Below are 15,024 nucleotides of genomic sequence, written 5' to 3' on the forward strand. Positions count from 1 at the left end.
TCAAGACAAAGTAATTACCATGATCTGACTAGTTATGAAGGCTGGAAAACAAGACGTCAGCTCTTGTGACAGATTTTTCAAACTAATTTGGTACCACAGGTAAAAACTAGAAATACCACATTGCATTACCTGCCTCTGTGGTGCGTGCCTGTCACAGTAACCTTTGACCTTTGACAAACAAAATACACTCAGTTCTGAAGATATTCACCTGGTAGCTTTCCCTGCACCGCGACCTCATCAAACTCACTGGGGAACTTCATGCCATCAGAGATGCGCTCGCCGCAGGTCAGGAGGTCATATAGGAGCAGGCCAAAGGAAAACACATCAGCCTGTTGGTTATAGATCACGTTACCCCGAGCAACCTCTGGCGCTCGGAAACCTGCACAATACACAGAATCCAGCGTTAGAAAATTGTGATGCTGCTTTATCTGATCGATCATGTTGTGAGGAAGCATCAGTCCGCTGTAGAAGCAGTTGGATGTCTCACCCGGGGTTCCCTCTGAGCTCCTGACTCCCATGCTGCAACAGTACTGCGCGATGCCGTAGTCGGTGATCTTGGCGATGATGTCAGAATCGGTCTTCAGGTTGAACAGGAGGACATTGTGAGGCTTGAGATCTCGGTAGATGATCATGGCTGAGTGAAGGTACCTGATCACGCAGACTACACAATGACCAACGGTTCTCTACCACATGACAACATCTGCTAAAGCCTGACAGCATACCTGAGTCCATCCGCAACGTGCAGGGCGATCCTGTGCTGCAGCTTCCTGTTGAGGCTTCCGTTCTCGTGTTCAAAGAGAGAGTCCAGAGACCCCCGAAGAGCCAGCTCCATCACCAGGACCTGTGGAGCTGAGCTGGCCGCCAGCAAGCCTACCAGGCTAGGGTGGCAGAGACGACCCAACACCACCAACTCCTGGAAGACGTCGGGGGGGGGGGGGGTAGATGACAGTAAAACAAGGCACCGATGGATCAGAGCTGCAGCGAGTACAATCGGGACCTCATCGTGCTTCATAACCACCGCTACCTGTCTGAGGAGCCTGTAGATGTAAAGTTCGGAGGCGTGTTTGTTGAAAATCTTCACGGCTACTTCTTCATTTTTGTAGATGCCTCGATAGACTGTTCCAAAGCCACCATCGCCTGGAAATACGTCACAAACACAAGATAAACGTGCAGTTCAGTCAACTTTTTTGAACATGATCTTGATTGGAGCTGCACGGTGGTGCAGTGGTCAGCACTGTGGCCTCACAGCAAGAAGGTTCTGGGTTCCAGTCCCGGCTCGGGCACGGGATCTTTCTGTGTGGAGTTTGCATGTTCTCCCCGTGTCTGCGTGGGTTCTCTCTGGTACTCTGGCTTCCTCCCACAGTCCAAAGACATGCAATTTGGGGACGAGGCTGATTGATTCTCTAAATTGACCGTAGGTATGAATGTAAGTGTGAATGGTTGTTAGTCTCTCTATGTTGGCCCTGCGATGGACTGGCGACCTGTCCAGGGTGAACCCCGCCTCTCGCCCGTTGACGCTGGGATAGGCTCCACCCCCCGCGACCTTTAATGTGTAGGAATAAGCGGAAGATGACGATGGATGGATCTTGATTGGCAGATTACTCATTCAAATGTAATATTTACGCTTACAGCAGATACACCTAACTAAAGCTGGACTCGCACTGCATGATTTCAGCCTGTCACCCCCATCACCTGTCACAGTAACCTTTGACCTTTGACTACCAAGTATTTTCAGTTCTGAAGACACTCACCTGATAGCATCGTCCACAAATTAATCTTAATAACCACCCATTTAAATCTCTACCTACAATCTAGGTATGAAGTATCAACATAATCCAACACTGCAATCAGAATCTTAATTCATTCAACATTATGTTTCATGCTTTTTCTTTTCCTCTATGTTTTTGAATACAGCACCAAATCACATCAAAAGTCAAGACACTTTACAAGCAGAGTCGGTCTGGAACCACACTTTAAAAAAACCAACGACAAATAACATGCAAACCTGAGCAGCAGACAAAAATGAAGGTAGACACACAGAAACCCTTGTTTTGTGACATTAATCACATCACAATCAAAAAGCAGCTTCCAGTGCCATCAATTTTAATAAATACTTTTTAATATAGTACTGGTAAAAGAAATTACTGATCATCATATAAGCGGGGTACCTAGACGGTTCTCTTTGGACAGGTCCACTTCCAGCTCCCCCCGGTCCAGTATGGTTCCAGCAGGCTGGTCACTCAGCACCAGGTCCGGGGCGATCTGAGAGATGGGAAGGGTGCAGCGAGGGTCCTCCGGGTTCACCAGCAGAAAGTCTGGCAAGATCATTAATGACAGAAATCAAACCTGACTTAATGCATCCGGTACCTCCTTGTCACAACTTTAGAGAAATGACGTCATCGCGCACCGTTGTCAGAGTAAGTGAAGAGTTCCTCCAGCAGGATCTTGCTCCACTCCTGCCCATCCTCAAAGCTGTAAAGAGCCCACTTCTTCAGGAGAGCCTCTCCGCTGCCATGCATGTCTGTGTTGAGGAGGCCAGGAAACCATTCCTCCAGCAGGGAGTCAATGTGGTCCACTACCTGACCCAGCAGCACGCGACCTGGAGGAAAAACTGTTAGAACTGGCACAGGGAAGGAGCGCAGATACAACTGTTGCAAATATTTCTAGAGAACTTAGTGGAAGTACGGCACCTTTACATGAAGAGGGCACAGTTATCTTGACAAAGCTGGAGGGGTTTTCCTCCACGGAAGCAGCCTCCACCAGACAGTAGGCCTCTGGGGACCAACTCAGGTACACGCCCCTCTTCCAGTAGATGCGGTTGGGTCGTATCACTCTCTCTGGACAACACACAGCAGGAGATAAATGCACATCACTGAGCCTGTTATAGAATCTGTCACTGAAAGAGCTGTGTAAATACACACCGAGATTACCTCTTCCTGAAAGCAGAAATGAGGAGACCTCCAGGAGGCGACTGATCTGCCGAGACCAGTAATCCATGGGGAAGTAGGGCATCTCGTACAGACGCACAATCAGCTCAGAGTTCTCGCAGTGAGGCAGCTCAATAACGGGTCTTTGTTTGGAAAGGCTGGATAAAGAAGTTTCCTTTTAGTTTTCTACAACCTTTGGGATGTTTTTCTGTATTTATTCAATGTAATCTTGTGCTGCAGCTTGAATTTATCTAGAGAAAAAATTAATCTGGGTTTTTTTAACACATTGATCCACATGAAGTATTGCATCAGAAGAATTTTCATATTGGCATACTTTGGCCAACATATACGCTGATGCTGATATGTGCATGAATAATAATGGAATGCTTAACAATAAATTTAACTTGGCCACAACGTAGCTACGTCTGTAGGTGTCATCTCAGTCAGACCTGCTGGGCACCAGCAGCTGGTCCTCGCTGAAGGGCAGAGCAATCTGAAACTTCTCTAGCAGCTTGAAGAACTGCATCTGGTGACTTTTAGGGAAACATTTGGTCTCGACTAGAAACTTCTCCACCAGCGAGCGTTGAACGACTCCGTTAGGATTCTCCAAGAAGCCAGAACTCTTCAACATGAGTTTCTGCTCAGAATACAGACATCAGCATCAATTCAGGAGAGAAAAGGGAACAACTGTTCTTGAAAGTTTTTAGTAACATGGTTTTTGAATCCCAGGACCTGAAATGCTTCTGAAAATGGCTAAAAATCATTGGCCCTCAGACAGGAAGCTGCTACTTAGCAAAAAACTAAATTAGCTCAGACTTCTATCACACACAGGCAGTCAATGCTTCTTCATGATTGGCCACAGCAGCTAAACCTACATCAGGGTTGTGTTGTGCTCCCACTGGTGCCTCCTGTGTTAGAGAGGCAATGAGTTGTGAAACAGGATAAAGTGGTATCGGAACATACGAGTGGAATAAAAGCAGAGTTCATTCACCTCATTGCCATTTGAGCTGAATACCGATGTTGTTTTCTCACTGTAGTTTGATTACATCTAATCTATTTTTGCACTTACACAAGCTGACACTCAATTCCACCATTTTACAAACAGCATCAAAGAGAGCCCAACAAACATGCCATGAAACATAATAAGCTAACGAACCTTAGATGTGATTTATAGCTTCTGTGAAATAATGAGAATCAGACTTGTTAGCCAAAACCATGCTGTGACACAGTTGTGGAATTAGATCAGCTCAGTTTAGCCTTGCACAAAGCGTGTGTGTTCATCGGGTGCGTCAGAAAATGCTACCTGAGAGATGACATCGCACAGCCACTGTGGCTCGATGAAGTAGAGCTCCTGGAGCTGAAGTGCAGGGTCGTCAAAGTGCAGTAAAACTCCTGCACCAGCAAACAAAAAGTTATTGTCTGATATAATCAACACTGAGTGTATTTACTGTTGATAGTACGAAACATTTTTTCCTGCATCAGTATATGAAAGACTGATGGCAGAGAGTCTCGCAGTCGTCCTGTGCACCATGATGAAGTACTTGTAAAGTAACCTGAGGTAATCCTCAGCAGTATTTCATGGCTCTCATGTGTTTTGACTCAACCCCACCAACACTGACCGGCTTCACTCAGGAAGTGAATTGCGTGCGGCAGTTCAGCTTCCTCCAGCTGCAGCTGACTCTCCTGGATCAGCTGCAGCAGCTCTGAGTGTCTGAGAACCGGGAACTCTGGAGGAACTCTGGTCCTCTCCTGGAGAACCCGACGCTCCAGCTCCACATAGCTGTCTGGAACCAGCTGGCCCATCACAGGCTGGCCCTGGATCTGTGGGCAGGAGGAAAGATGAGGTGAAATATGATGAACGAAAAGGAAAACCTGCCACCTGCGTTCAGTCACCTGACCTTAAAGCTAGTGACCTCCTTGGCGATGGCCTTGCGGAGCCTCGCCATTGCATCCGAGTCCTCGCAGGCAGAGACCATGTGGTAGTCTTTGATTGCGGGGAAGCCCTGGTGGTTCAGAAGCTCCTCTCTGATCTTGGTCAGGCAGGCTTGCACCTGAGACTCCTCGCTCACATCCAGGTGGGTCCCCACTAAGATTACTGGGGAGAGTGGAGCAACTGCCTGGAGGAGACAAGGAGCAGGAGGTTGCATTTCAGTATCAAATGGAACAGAGACTATCTGAAGCAGGTACATGTTCTGACTCACTTTGATGTTGAAGAGCCAGGGTTTCAGAGCCTCCACGTGACTGGCTCCTTTACTCAGGTTATGAACCACCAGGTAAAGCGCTCTGGATGTCATGAAGTGAGGATGAGAGCCACTGAACTCCTCTCCACCTGGAAGGTAAAGAGACTCAATTAAAGACGTGCCACCATATAAGTTGGTCTATTCTGGCTTTACACGCCGCCAACCTGAGAAGTCCCAGACATTCAGTACCATCTTCTTCTTGTCCCGTTCTCTGATGGTCCAGTCTCGGACTTCAATACCGACAGCGGTCCTCTTGGACTTTAGCTGGGAATTCTTCAGCTTCATCAGTTGTTGGATCAGGGCGGTCTTCCCGCTGCCTGCATTGCCAACCACTATCAGCTTCATCCTGTTATATGGCATCGCCTTCTTCAAACGCTGCTGCAGGAACCTGAGAAAAGGAAGAAGGATGTCTTTGGCAAGTTTGATAAGGGGGGGGCAGAATCTCCCCCACACAACAGGACCCCAAACCTGACTATGTCTTTGGTCTTGCTGCCAATCAGTTTGAGGTCCAGCTGGAGTCGAAGGCCCTCCAGTGGCAGGTCCCACAGTCTGCCCAGCTTCCCCATCTCATCGGGGAAGGACCTCAGGCTCGTGTTGCGACTCACGTCCAGGGACGTCAGACCTTCCAACAGACCAATCTGGGGAGGGATCTGAACCCACATCCAAACATCTTATTTGTTGTGGAAAATCGTGTCTCATGTCTCATCAACTGTCTGATGCCTTACCACCGTGAGCTTGTTGTCACTCAAGTGCAGTTTCTCCAGTCTGGCCCACTTGTAGATTGGTCCAGTCAGATCCAAAGTGCTGATACAATTCTGACTGAACATCAGCTCTCTCAGGTTACTTGATGCCCAGAACCCAGGGCCCGGCAGAACAGCAATGCTATTGGCTCTTATGTCCACCGATCGCAAGCTAAACAAAGAAAAAAATGACTTTGTTTAATAGGGAGAAGAGGGATGACTAAAATCCAATCACACAGCTAAGAAATTAAACTTATTTTACTTCAGAGTCACACATTAATATGAAATGAGCCTTCGGTCAGACTTACTTTGGAAGATTCAGTATGGCTTCTGAAACATTGGTGAAATTGTTGTTTGCAAGTTTCAGAGTTGTGACCTTGGATGGTAGATGTGATAGTGCACCTGGAGAGGACAGGACAGTAAATATCTCTTAATGTCAACTCTGAAGACAGAACAGCAGTGGAATAACTTTCCTGCAACAGGAAACAATGTTCTGTTCTAAACTGGACCTTAGACCTGGACTATCTGGCTTGTCAGCGTCTGCTTAAACTGAAGTCTGAATGCAGCCTCAGAAAATATCTGGGGAGACAAATGTCCATGATGAGCAAAATCAAGTCAAACGGGGGTCTGCGGCTTGTCAAGGGCTAACTTGTGGCTCCAGAATGCGACAGTTTGAGGATTCTTTCTCCTACATCGTGCAGCAAACAGGGAAGATGAAAAAAAAAGAAGCAAAAGCTGCTCAATATTGAATCTGATGATCAGTTCACTCACCAATCTTATTGAAAGAGGCATTGAAGATTTCCAGTTTGGGGCAGCTGGTCAGGAAGTAAGGAGAAATGTTCTCCACACTGTTCTTGCTCACATCAAGCAGTTTGATCTCCGGTAGACATAAAGGTGAGCAAAGCTCCGATATGCTGTTTCTGTAAAAATGAAAAAAAGATAAATTGACTCTGGAATGTGACCTTATAAATACTGACAAAAATGCCTTGCAACTGAACACAAGAGGTCGATTCGTGTCTTTTTTTAGTGCCAAGAATAAAGATTTCGGAGCTGAGCCAGGACATTTTTATGCTGCACACTTGGTTATCAGGGATGTGAGGATCCCTTATGATAACTTTAAAAGTTCCGAAATGTACAAAGGGTGGTTTGATTGTAACTCAGCCTTCTTGCTCCGCCTCTGATGAAATCATTATCGAGGCCCTGTGAAGCATTGAGTGCAGTGTTGTTCAAATATATAAATAAATGAAGGAATTGAGCGAGCCTTGTTACAGATATCCATACGAAGAATGACCCGAATGTTTGGAGTAATTTACCAACAGCGTAACTTGAAAGCCTTTCTAATGACATCAGGAAATTGTGTAACTCTTGAATTACAAGGGTAACAACATATTATTTAGGATGTCTGTTGGGGAATTCCTGGACTCTGTTAATTACATTTGTTGTTCCAGCGCGTAAAAGTTTGAAAGAAATGCTGGAATTCCAACTCAATTATCTCTGACAAAACGATGTATGAGAAATACGTGATATCATCATGAGGACCAATTCCACAAAGACTCCAGTGTGACGTTCCTCTGGTCATTGCTACCTTGATTGACCCCCCCGTGACCCCTGAGACCACCCTCACCGGTGCTTCCTGTTGCTTTCAAATGGGATTAAAATGATACTTCACCCAAATGTACTTGTCTTTCAAGTACTCACAAATTGGAGTCTTGAGCTCACAAAGATGTTTTTTGTCCCCCCAGGTCCAGCACAAGTGTCTAAAATGTCCATCTATAACCTGTCAAGTGCATCATCCAGTAAAATCCATGTCTTCTTTTTCCAGCTGTATACTCAGCAATCCACAAACACAAATGGAGGATTTTGGACAGTTTTGTTGGTAGGTGGCTCAAGGGCGCCATTAACAAGCTGAAAATGCACGAGTGGCTGGCCCCTCCTGCATTCTGGAGTCACGGAAAAAAAAGTGTGAAAAGTCGTGAAAAAAAAATTCTTTGTGAGCTCAGCAAAGTACACTCTTTGAGTGAAGTGTCGCTTTAAGGTAACTTTTGGAGTTGTGACTGAGAGCTTACGTCCGAATTGAAATGTTCCTCTAAACATAGAGATACATACATTATATAGACACTAAAATATACCAAAAAAACCTCTTAAGAGCTTGCTTGTTTTCTGAAAGCAGCCTTGCTTAGTTCCTTCTTATCTACAGTATAATTACACGAGTCAGAGGAAGTTTATCTTTAAGGTTGTTCTGCAAACTGGCCCCAGGGACATCAAGACCCTACCCTTCCACAAGCAGCTCCTCCAGTTGTTCCATGGCCCTGCCCAGCTCAGAGGGGAATGTGGTGATTTTATTAAATGACAGGTTGAACTGCCGAAGTGATGGGCAGGTGACAGTGGGGTCAAAGGTCAGTTGTGGACCAACACAGTTACGGGAGACGTTAAGAGTGCTTAGAGAGGGAAGTGCCAGCAGCTCCACTGGCACTGACTGGAGCTGGTTGTCCTGCAGGTCCAGTCGAGTCACATTGTTCAAACTCTGAAAATGAAAATGAGCAATACTTCATCAAAGAATGTTTAAAGAAGGTTTTTTTTATTTTTTTCTCATTTTGACACCCAGGCAGTGATCAGATCTCTTACCTGACAGAGTGCAGAGGGAAACTCTGGCAGGCTGTTATGGCTCAGGTCCAGGCGGAAGAGATGTCCCAGCTGCTGCTGGACCAAGCCATCGTCCATCAGGCAGGACAGAGAGTCCAGCTCGTTTCCTGACAGGTCCAGCAGGCGGATCCTCTCCTTCTCTTTGGGCAGAGCAGCAGAGTTCTCGAGAGATCCCAGGACTGCACAGCAGAGCATAAATATTAGATTATTATTTCACTTATTCTCAAGAAAGTCAACACAGATGCATCTAAAAAAAAAGGAAGCATAATTGGAAACATTTCCATGACTTAAAAACAAATCCTCTGTTAAAATGTATCATTTCAGCAAAATTTGAAGAAATGTCAGGCCATGTTTCATTTAAAGGGACACGTTCACAACTATGAAATGTTCTACTCATTTATCGAATAGAGAAGGGTACAGATCTGGAGGGACGGCTATTTTTAAAAAAGCAACAAACACAGAGGTTTACAACCATTCATCGCATATTTGTGCTGCATTCTTTTTATCATGTCTCTACTGTATCCAAAAACAGGTCCTGCATTATATTTCACATTGTTCTCCCAGGCTTGTATAAACCATTGTTCATAAACACTATGACTGGAGAGATCTCAGTAACACCAAAAGCAAAGAGCTGTGTTTGTGTTTGATGGTTACGTTTTTGGCTGGAGACGCTCCTTCCAGATCTCCTGTGTGCAGGATCAGTGGGTTCACTCTCAGTTTGACCACTCTGAAATTAAAAAAAACCCAAAACAAACCCAAAAACTTCAGAGAGAAAAACTGATTTTTGATGATATCAAAAGCTGATAGACAAGAACAACATCTGATGACTGTTTATGGTCAATGATACAATGAGTTTTAGTTAGATTTCAATTGAACTTTACACAGTACTGCTATTTTAGCATAAAATCACTAGCCCAAGTTTGACTGGTGAACTGATGAGAGTTGGACCTCTGTGCTGGCATGTCTGCCACGTCCCTGCGTCCTTTTGAAGGAGCCGCCCCTCAGCTCCTCCGTTGAGTTATTATGAGGCTTCAGAGAGAGAACTCCGGTCAGCGAATCACTCCCTAGAACAACACACAGTGTGCCACAACAACCAATCAAATTAGTATTGTGTACTCACAGCACAGAGTTTGACTTTATACCACATTAAAAACGACATTTCCTGTCATCCATTCAGTCAAGGATTATGTTCTACTTCAGCTGACATTAAAATAGTTTCTTTTTGTAAGTGGGCAACTCAAAGAAAGACGATGGATCTGCTTGCAATTGTGAGATCCTGCAGGCTCCAGTGTGCATGTTGTCATATTTATTCAGATTTTGTTGCAATCGTGATTGACAGTTGATCTTTGAGACATTTCACGGAAATCCTTCTTTGTGCCATAGCTGGTACTCTGTACCAGTCAAAGTCCTACTCGGAAAGGACACCCACGGGTCAGTAACATTATCTCAGTGCTGTTCACATAATGAAACTGATGAAAGTGATTCACTGCGAGCAGCGGCAGAGACGATGCAAGGCTCATACCGCCGCCTCCAGGGACTGTGTCGGAACATGAAGAATCAACTCAGATGTTTTGTTAGTTGAGTGTGATAACGAAGCTAAAATGAATGTTGAAATAACTACATTGTGATGCTAATGCCACACCCTGACAAGCAAAGAACGATTAAAATGTGTGTTTTCTGTTTTGATCTGATCACCACAGTAGAAATGGATTGTTGCTGGATGAACGCATTCGAGCCCAACAACATCCTAAGACACAGGTTGTGTATTTCCCCCTGCATCTCTCTTGTTCACATCTATACGGATCACACTGATACCTTCTACAGCGCTCCATGGGTCATGATTATCTGCAAGACCAATTCTAACAAGGATCTTTACCATCACTCTCCATGTCCTCAATGAACAGGCTGTCATCCATGGAGACAAAGCTGAAGTTGGAGTCATCGCTCTCATCAGAAATGTAGCCAGAGGTCAGACACGGGTCGACCACAGACCTGAGAGGACCACTGGCACTCTTGGATTTCTGGAAAGACTGAATGTATCTGGCCAAACTTCTACCTTTACCTGGGAGACAGAGAACCAATGTGAAGAAAATCCCATCTCATTGAATCATCATATGAAAGTCCAAGATGAAAATGTGTTCCTAATTCCAAATCCGTGTACAGAGATATAATCAGACAAAAGCAGCAGATTGTCCTCACTGCTGTTGCAACGTAGACTGTATGTTCTGCCTCTTTCTGCCAGGAGGGGGCTGAGCCAGGTGGACTCTACGCGGCCCAACCGAAACCCTCCCAGGCTGAGAGCGTTGTTGTTGAGGTCCAAACCCAGACGGCCCAGCAGCTGAATGACTGTAGGTCCATCATCCCGCTTCACGCTCACAGCCAGAGCCCTGCGGAGGTGCTGCTCGTGGGAGCTTAGCAGGACCTCCACCAGCTCGAGGGGCCCACCTTTCTCACACACCTGGAGAACAGAGCACAAACATCTTCCAATGGACACCAACACTGAAGGACACTAAACCTCAAGTTGTTTGGAGTTAGGATGGAAACGCGTCAGGAGCAATGAGGCATCGTCAGGTGCGAAAAGCTGTCAAGACTGCTAGCTACTCAGGTTTAGTGCTTGTTTGGATGACAATTATCACATTCTTAACTTTGGTCCTTTGCCAAAACAGTAGCCAACGCCATCCTTGACTCCATGAAATGCCAGTTAAAATACTGACAAATGGCCAGCATGAGTTGGCAAACAGTTAATTGCTTTGACAGGTTTATTTGACTTTTACTGACACTGGAGGACAATGATGACACATTAAAATCTGATCTGTTGATAATTCGCAGAGTACCACACTATTATGTCATGATTTTACAATTGACACGAGGTAAACAGACCTTTTCTACTAAATTAGGACACTTCTGCTCTTGACTTCAGATGTACTGATTGTTTTTTTGTTTTTGTTTCTTAAAAACACAGCAGACACGTAAGGAGATCTTTCCTTTAATAAAGTAAACATGGACTACTGGAGTCCGTCCCTCAGCTCTGACCTGGTAGATGAGGGACTCTGTCTTGGTCTTCTTGTTGATGTCGGCCCCCAGCTCAATCAGACACTCGGCCATCATGGTGTCACCGTCCTCACAGGCCTTCTCCAGCATGCTGGAGTGTAACTCAGAGTCGCTCCACATTTTTGACAGAGCCAAGCAGACTGACTTATGAAGCTGAGAGCAGACAGACAGGCAGAAAGACAGATACACAACGTGGTCTGTTACATCAGCATCTTTCTCCACTGGAGGCTCTTTACAATGACAAACATGGCCTACAAGCTTAAACAAGCAGTTTTTCACTTTGTCTGCGAGTACTTCACGGGTTCTTCGTACTGTATGTTCCAGTTTGTGACCTCTGTGTTTCTCCTTGGCTGCCTGCTGGTAAACATGTGACAAAAACACATCTATGGCAGCAAACTGGAAAAGTAGGTCAGTAGAATATTCTGAGGTGATATAATTCTGCCCTATATATATAAACTAAGTCTGAAGGCTCATACCACCTCTGTCCATTTCACCTCTGTCAACTATATTAGTCTTTTTAGTTAGCACTGACCTTTGTTGTGCAATACTTCAGCCATTCTGTCATCCATATATGTGCCATAGGAAACTAGTTGTGATATTTCTCTCTCTCTCTCTCTCTCTCAAAATATATATAAATATATAAAACAGAATTTCCTGAGTATGGGATGAATATCGTTTATCTTATGCCATTTTCAAGGGTGCAGAGGACCTTTGATTGCAGTCTGTGATGAAACAACAGAGCGTGTGGCCCAAATTTGGCCCACATCCCCTCTCAAACCTGCTCTTTATGGCCCACATTTGGCCTGGAATGACTCGAGCTTGTGTGTATACCAGCAATAACATCTGACTCTAATTTAGAAATTTACCAAAGTTTACCAAAATATGGTTCAACTTAATTTTTCAGTTTCAACATTTATGTTTTAACAGGGTGGCATTTTTCCTCTAAAAGCTGACAAAAGCAAACTAATAAGTAAAAGGAAACGTGAAGTTTACATCTTAGGGAATTAAATTTGGTACTGATTGATGATTAATGTGCCTTTGGACCAAGCAGTTCTGGTAGGAACTCAGTTATAGGGACTCGCCACTCAGGAGGTCCCAGGGACTCGCTCTCTCTTGGCCAGCAGGAATAATCACGTGACACGTGACGGTTGACGGTCGGTGTCACGTGGTACGCTGCTGATTATGAGTGGCCTGCTGCTGCTGACATGGCTTGGTAGACACTGATGCTGTGTCAGCTCAGCTTTGACCACTAAAAAACAAATACTTGTGGTTCCTTTCAGACACAGAGGTCGGAACTAAAAAGGTTCCTCTAAATGGGATTCCAAAATTATAAAAATGGTAACAAGTTCCTGTGGTCCAAACATACCAAAAAGGAACTTTCTCCTACAGTAAAAGGAACTATGGAGAAGTTCCTCCAGTCTAAAGGAGCCAACTGAAGCAGCATTGGTTGGTGCCTGAGGTCAGTTCTCAGCTCTACATGACCCACATCTGAACCGCAAAGACCAAATGTGCCAACGACCTTGGAGGAAATTATGGTTTGCATCTCTTATCTAACTTACTGGATTTTTGCACTGGGCAGGCGTCTCCTCTCTGAGGTACTGGAAAATTTGCCGGTCAAAGTTTTCTTTCTGTAGTTCAGCAGCTGCTCCTGAACAGGCGTCCAGCATCCTCAAAGCCACCTGGAAACACTACGTGACGCACGGTCAGAGAATCAGTACCACACCAGAATGAGAGCTGTATGGGGGCTTTTAGAGGCAGGCAACATGGAGGAGAGCTGAAGGAGATACCTTCAGGAGCATGTCAGAGTCTTCTCTGTATTGGATGAGGGAGGCGACCACTACGGACGCCAGGACAGGTACAATCATCCGGGACAGCTTCTTCTTGGATACGAGGTAGTTGAGCAGGGACAGACCCCAGTAGTGTATCTCTGGAGGAAGGGAGGCTGTTAGCATATCTGTTCCCACTAGCCTCGCACTGCGTGTGTCATGAACGATAGGTGTGGGTGGGTATGAAGGATGTATGCATAGAGGTGACACTGCAAGCTAACACTGGTCCTGACTGCTCTATTTATGTGAATCTCTTTAAGAGTTAGTGTAAAACCAAATTGAATGAGTTTTATTTCATCTTCCTCCCTCAACGTAATAATAGAAAGAAGTCGAATTTGCTATTCGCCTTTATTCCATACCTTGTTCCTGTGGGAACATCTGTAGTGTATGCAGGACTGTGTCTATCGCCCCCTGCTGGCAGAGGAGATCCACCGCACCAGAGCAGTCAGCCAGAGCTGACAACACCTTCAAACCACACTTCTGTATTGTCGGGCTGCTGATGAACTACACGGAGAGACAGAGGGAATCATCCTTCTCAGAAAAACGTATCATAACAATAAGACACATCTATAGATGCGTATTGGATGAGACAACAAAAATGTACCAAAGCAATGGAAAAAACAACACGACTGACAAGTAAAATGATCTCGCTTCAACAGTGTTCAATATAAACCTGTTCTCTAAACCTCTGATACTTTGGGGAAGATATGAGTATGAGCTTGCAGTGTCATCAAACTGCAAGGAGAAAGAAGAGGTCCAATGATCCTGAAGTCATGAAGCCAGTTAACAGTGTTGCTGTTGCCTTTGCATTCATTTATCCAGGAAAGTCCCACTGAGAAGCACCTCTCTTCTTTGTTTCTCTCCTCCCCTCCAACTGTCAGGAGGTCAGGTATCAAAAACCACACGGGAGAAAACGACAGATTTTCAGATGCATTGGTTTTACCATTTACACGGTGAACGGATGGTCTGTTGTTGAGTTCTGTCCCAGATGAGCTCAAATCCTCCAGGCCGAGGACTTCTGCTCACTCCTCTTGTCCTTTCAATGCCTCCATGTTTTTAAGCTCATCTTTTACAGGGTTGCTTTTTGATTCTGACATTCTTCTCACTGAGATTATGTGATATATAGAATCACCGTCCAGCAGCGAGTTATATCCATGTTTATCAGAACACCATAAAATATACTTTATGTAGTACATTAACGATTCAATAAATATGTTTTTTTTTTGGCCTAAGTAGTTTAATTTGTCACATGCAAAATTGTACTTAAATACTGCTGAAATAGGGCTCATCATTATTTCCTCAAGGTGTTTCTGAGATGACGCTAAATAATGGCTGAAAAGTGTTTTTTCCTGAACAATTTGGAAATAAAATATCACAACTTCATAATCTTTTGCTATTAGATGTGTGCGTAAAATCCTAATTAGCATGTGTATTATTGAGCTTGGGCCAACAGTGCTCTTGACTTTGGACCGCTGAAATCTAATCTCTTCATCCTTGAGTCCAAGTGATCATTTTGTAACAAATTTGAAACAAACAAAAAAAAATCTCTTTATGGAAATCAAGGTGTTGGGAAGTCATCATCCCCCAGTTCCAGCTT

At 44.8% G+C, this 15,024-nt stretch overlaps 1 protein-coding gene across 3 annotated transcripts in view; it reads right to left on the reverse strand.

Moving 5' to 3' along the window:
• lrrk2 (leucine-rich repeat kinase 2) overlaps positions 1-15,024 on the reverse strand; it is a 31,691-nt gene that overhangs the window by 4,112 nt on the left and 12,555 nt on the right. For 2 of the 3 annotated variants that reach the window (XM_086209721.1, XM_086209723.1), the window contains 28 exons: positions 13,787-13,931; positions 13,389-13,528; positions 13,161-13,289; positions 11,584-11,754; positions 10,750-11,008; positions 10,427-10,612; positions 9,499-9,614; positions 9,205-9,277; positions 8,533-8,729; positions 8,181-8,431; positions 6,679-6,827; positions 6,216-6,309; positions 5,893-6,079; positions 5,636-5,817; positions 5,332-5,555; positions 5,129-5,256; positions 4,826-5,044; positions 4,547-4,748; positions 4,231-4,319; positions 3,377-3,564; positions 2,922-3,085; positions 2,691-2,837; positions 2,408-2,599; positions 2,169-2,315; positions 1,025-1,137; positions 723-913; positions 488-648; positions 209-379 (listed from right to left, as the gene is read on the reverse strand). In XM_086209721.1, the coding sequence (XP_086065847.1) occupies positions 209-379; positions 488-648; positions 723-913; positions 1,025-1,137; positions 2,169-2,315; positions 2,408-2,599; positions 2,691-2,837; positions 2,922-3,085; positions 3,377-3,564; positions 4,231-4,319; positions 4,547-4,748; positions 4,826-5,044; positions 5,129-5,256; positions 5,332-5,555; positions 5,636-5,817; positions 5,893-6,079; positions 6,216-6,309; positions 6,679-6,827; positions 8,181-8,431; positions 8,533-8,729; positions 9,205-9,277; positions 9,499-9,614; positions 10,427-10,612; positions 10,750-11,008; positions 11,584-11,754; positions 13,161-13,289; positions 13,389-13,528; positions 13,787-13,931 (4,615 nt within the window). The remainder of the gene's footprint in view (positions 1-208; positions 380-487; positions 649-722; positions 914-1,024; positions 1,138-2,168; positions 2,316-2,407; positions 2,600-2,690; positions 2,838-2,921; positions 3,086-3,376; positions 3,565-4,230; positions 4,320-4,546; positions 4,749-4,825; positions 5,045-5,128; positions 5,257-5,331; positions 5,556-5,635; positions 5,818-5,892; positions 6,080-6,215; positions 6,310-6,678; positions 6,828-8,180; positions 8,432-8,532; positions 8,730-9,204; positions 9,278-9,498; positions 9,615-10,426; positions 10,613-10,749; positions 11,009-11,583; positions 11,755-13,160; positions 13,290-13,388; positions 13,529-13,786; positions 13,932-15,024) is intronic. The other variant, XM_086209722.1, reaches the window with a different exon arrangement.

This window comes from Aulostomus chinensis, chromosome 7 (assembly GCF_037954235.1).
Source record: "Aulostomus chinensis isolate RoL2024-O1b breed Wild chromosome 7, RoL_Achi_v1.0, whole genome shotgun sequence".
Classification (NCBI taxonomy): Eukaryota; Metazoa; Chordata; class Actinopteri; order Syngnathiformes; family Aulostomidae; genus Aulostomus; species Aulostomus chinensis.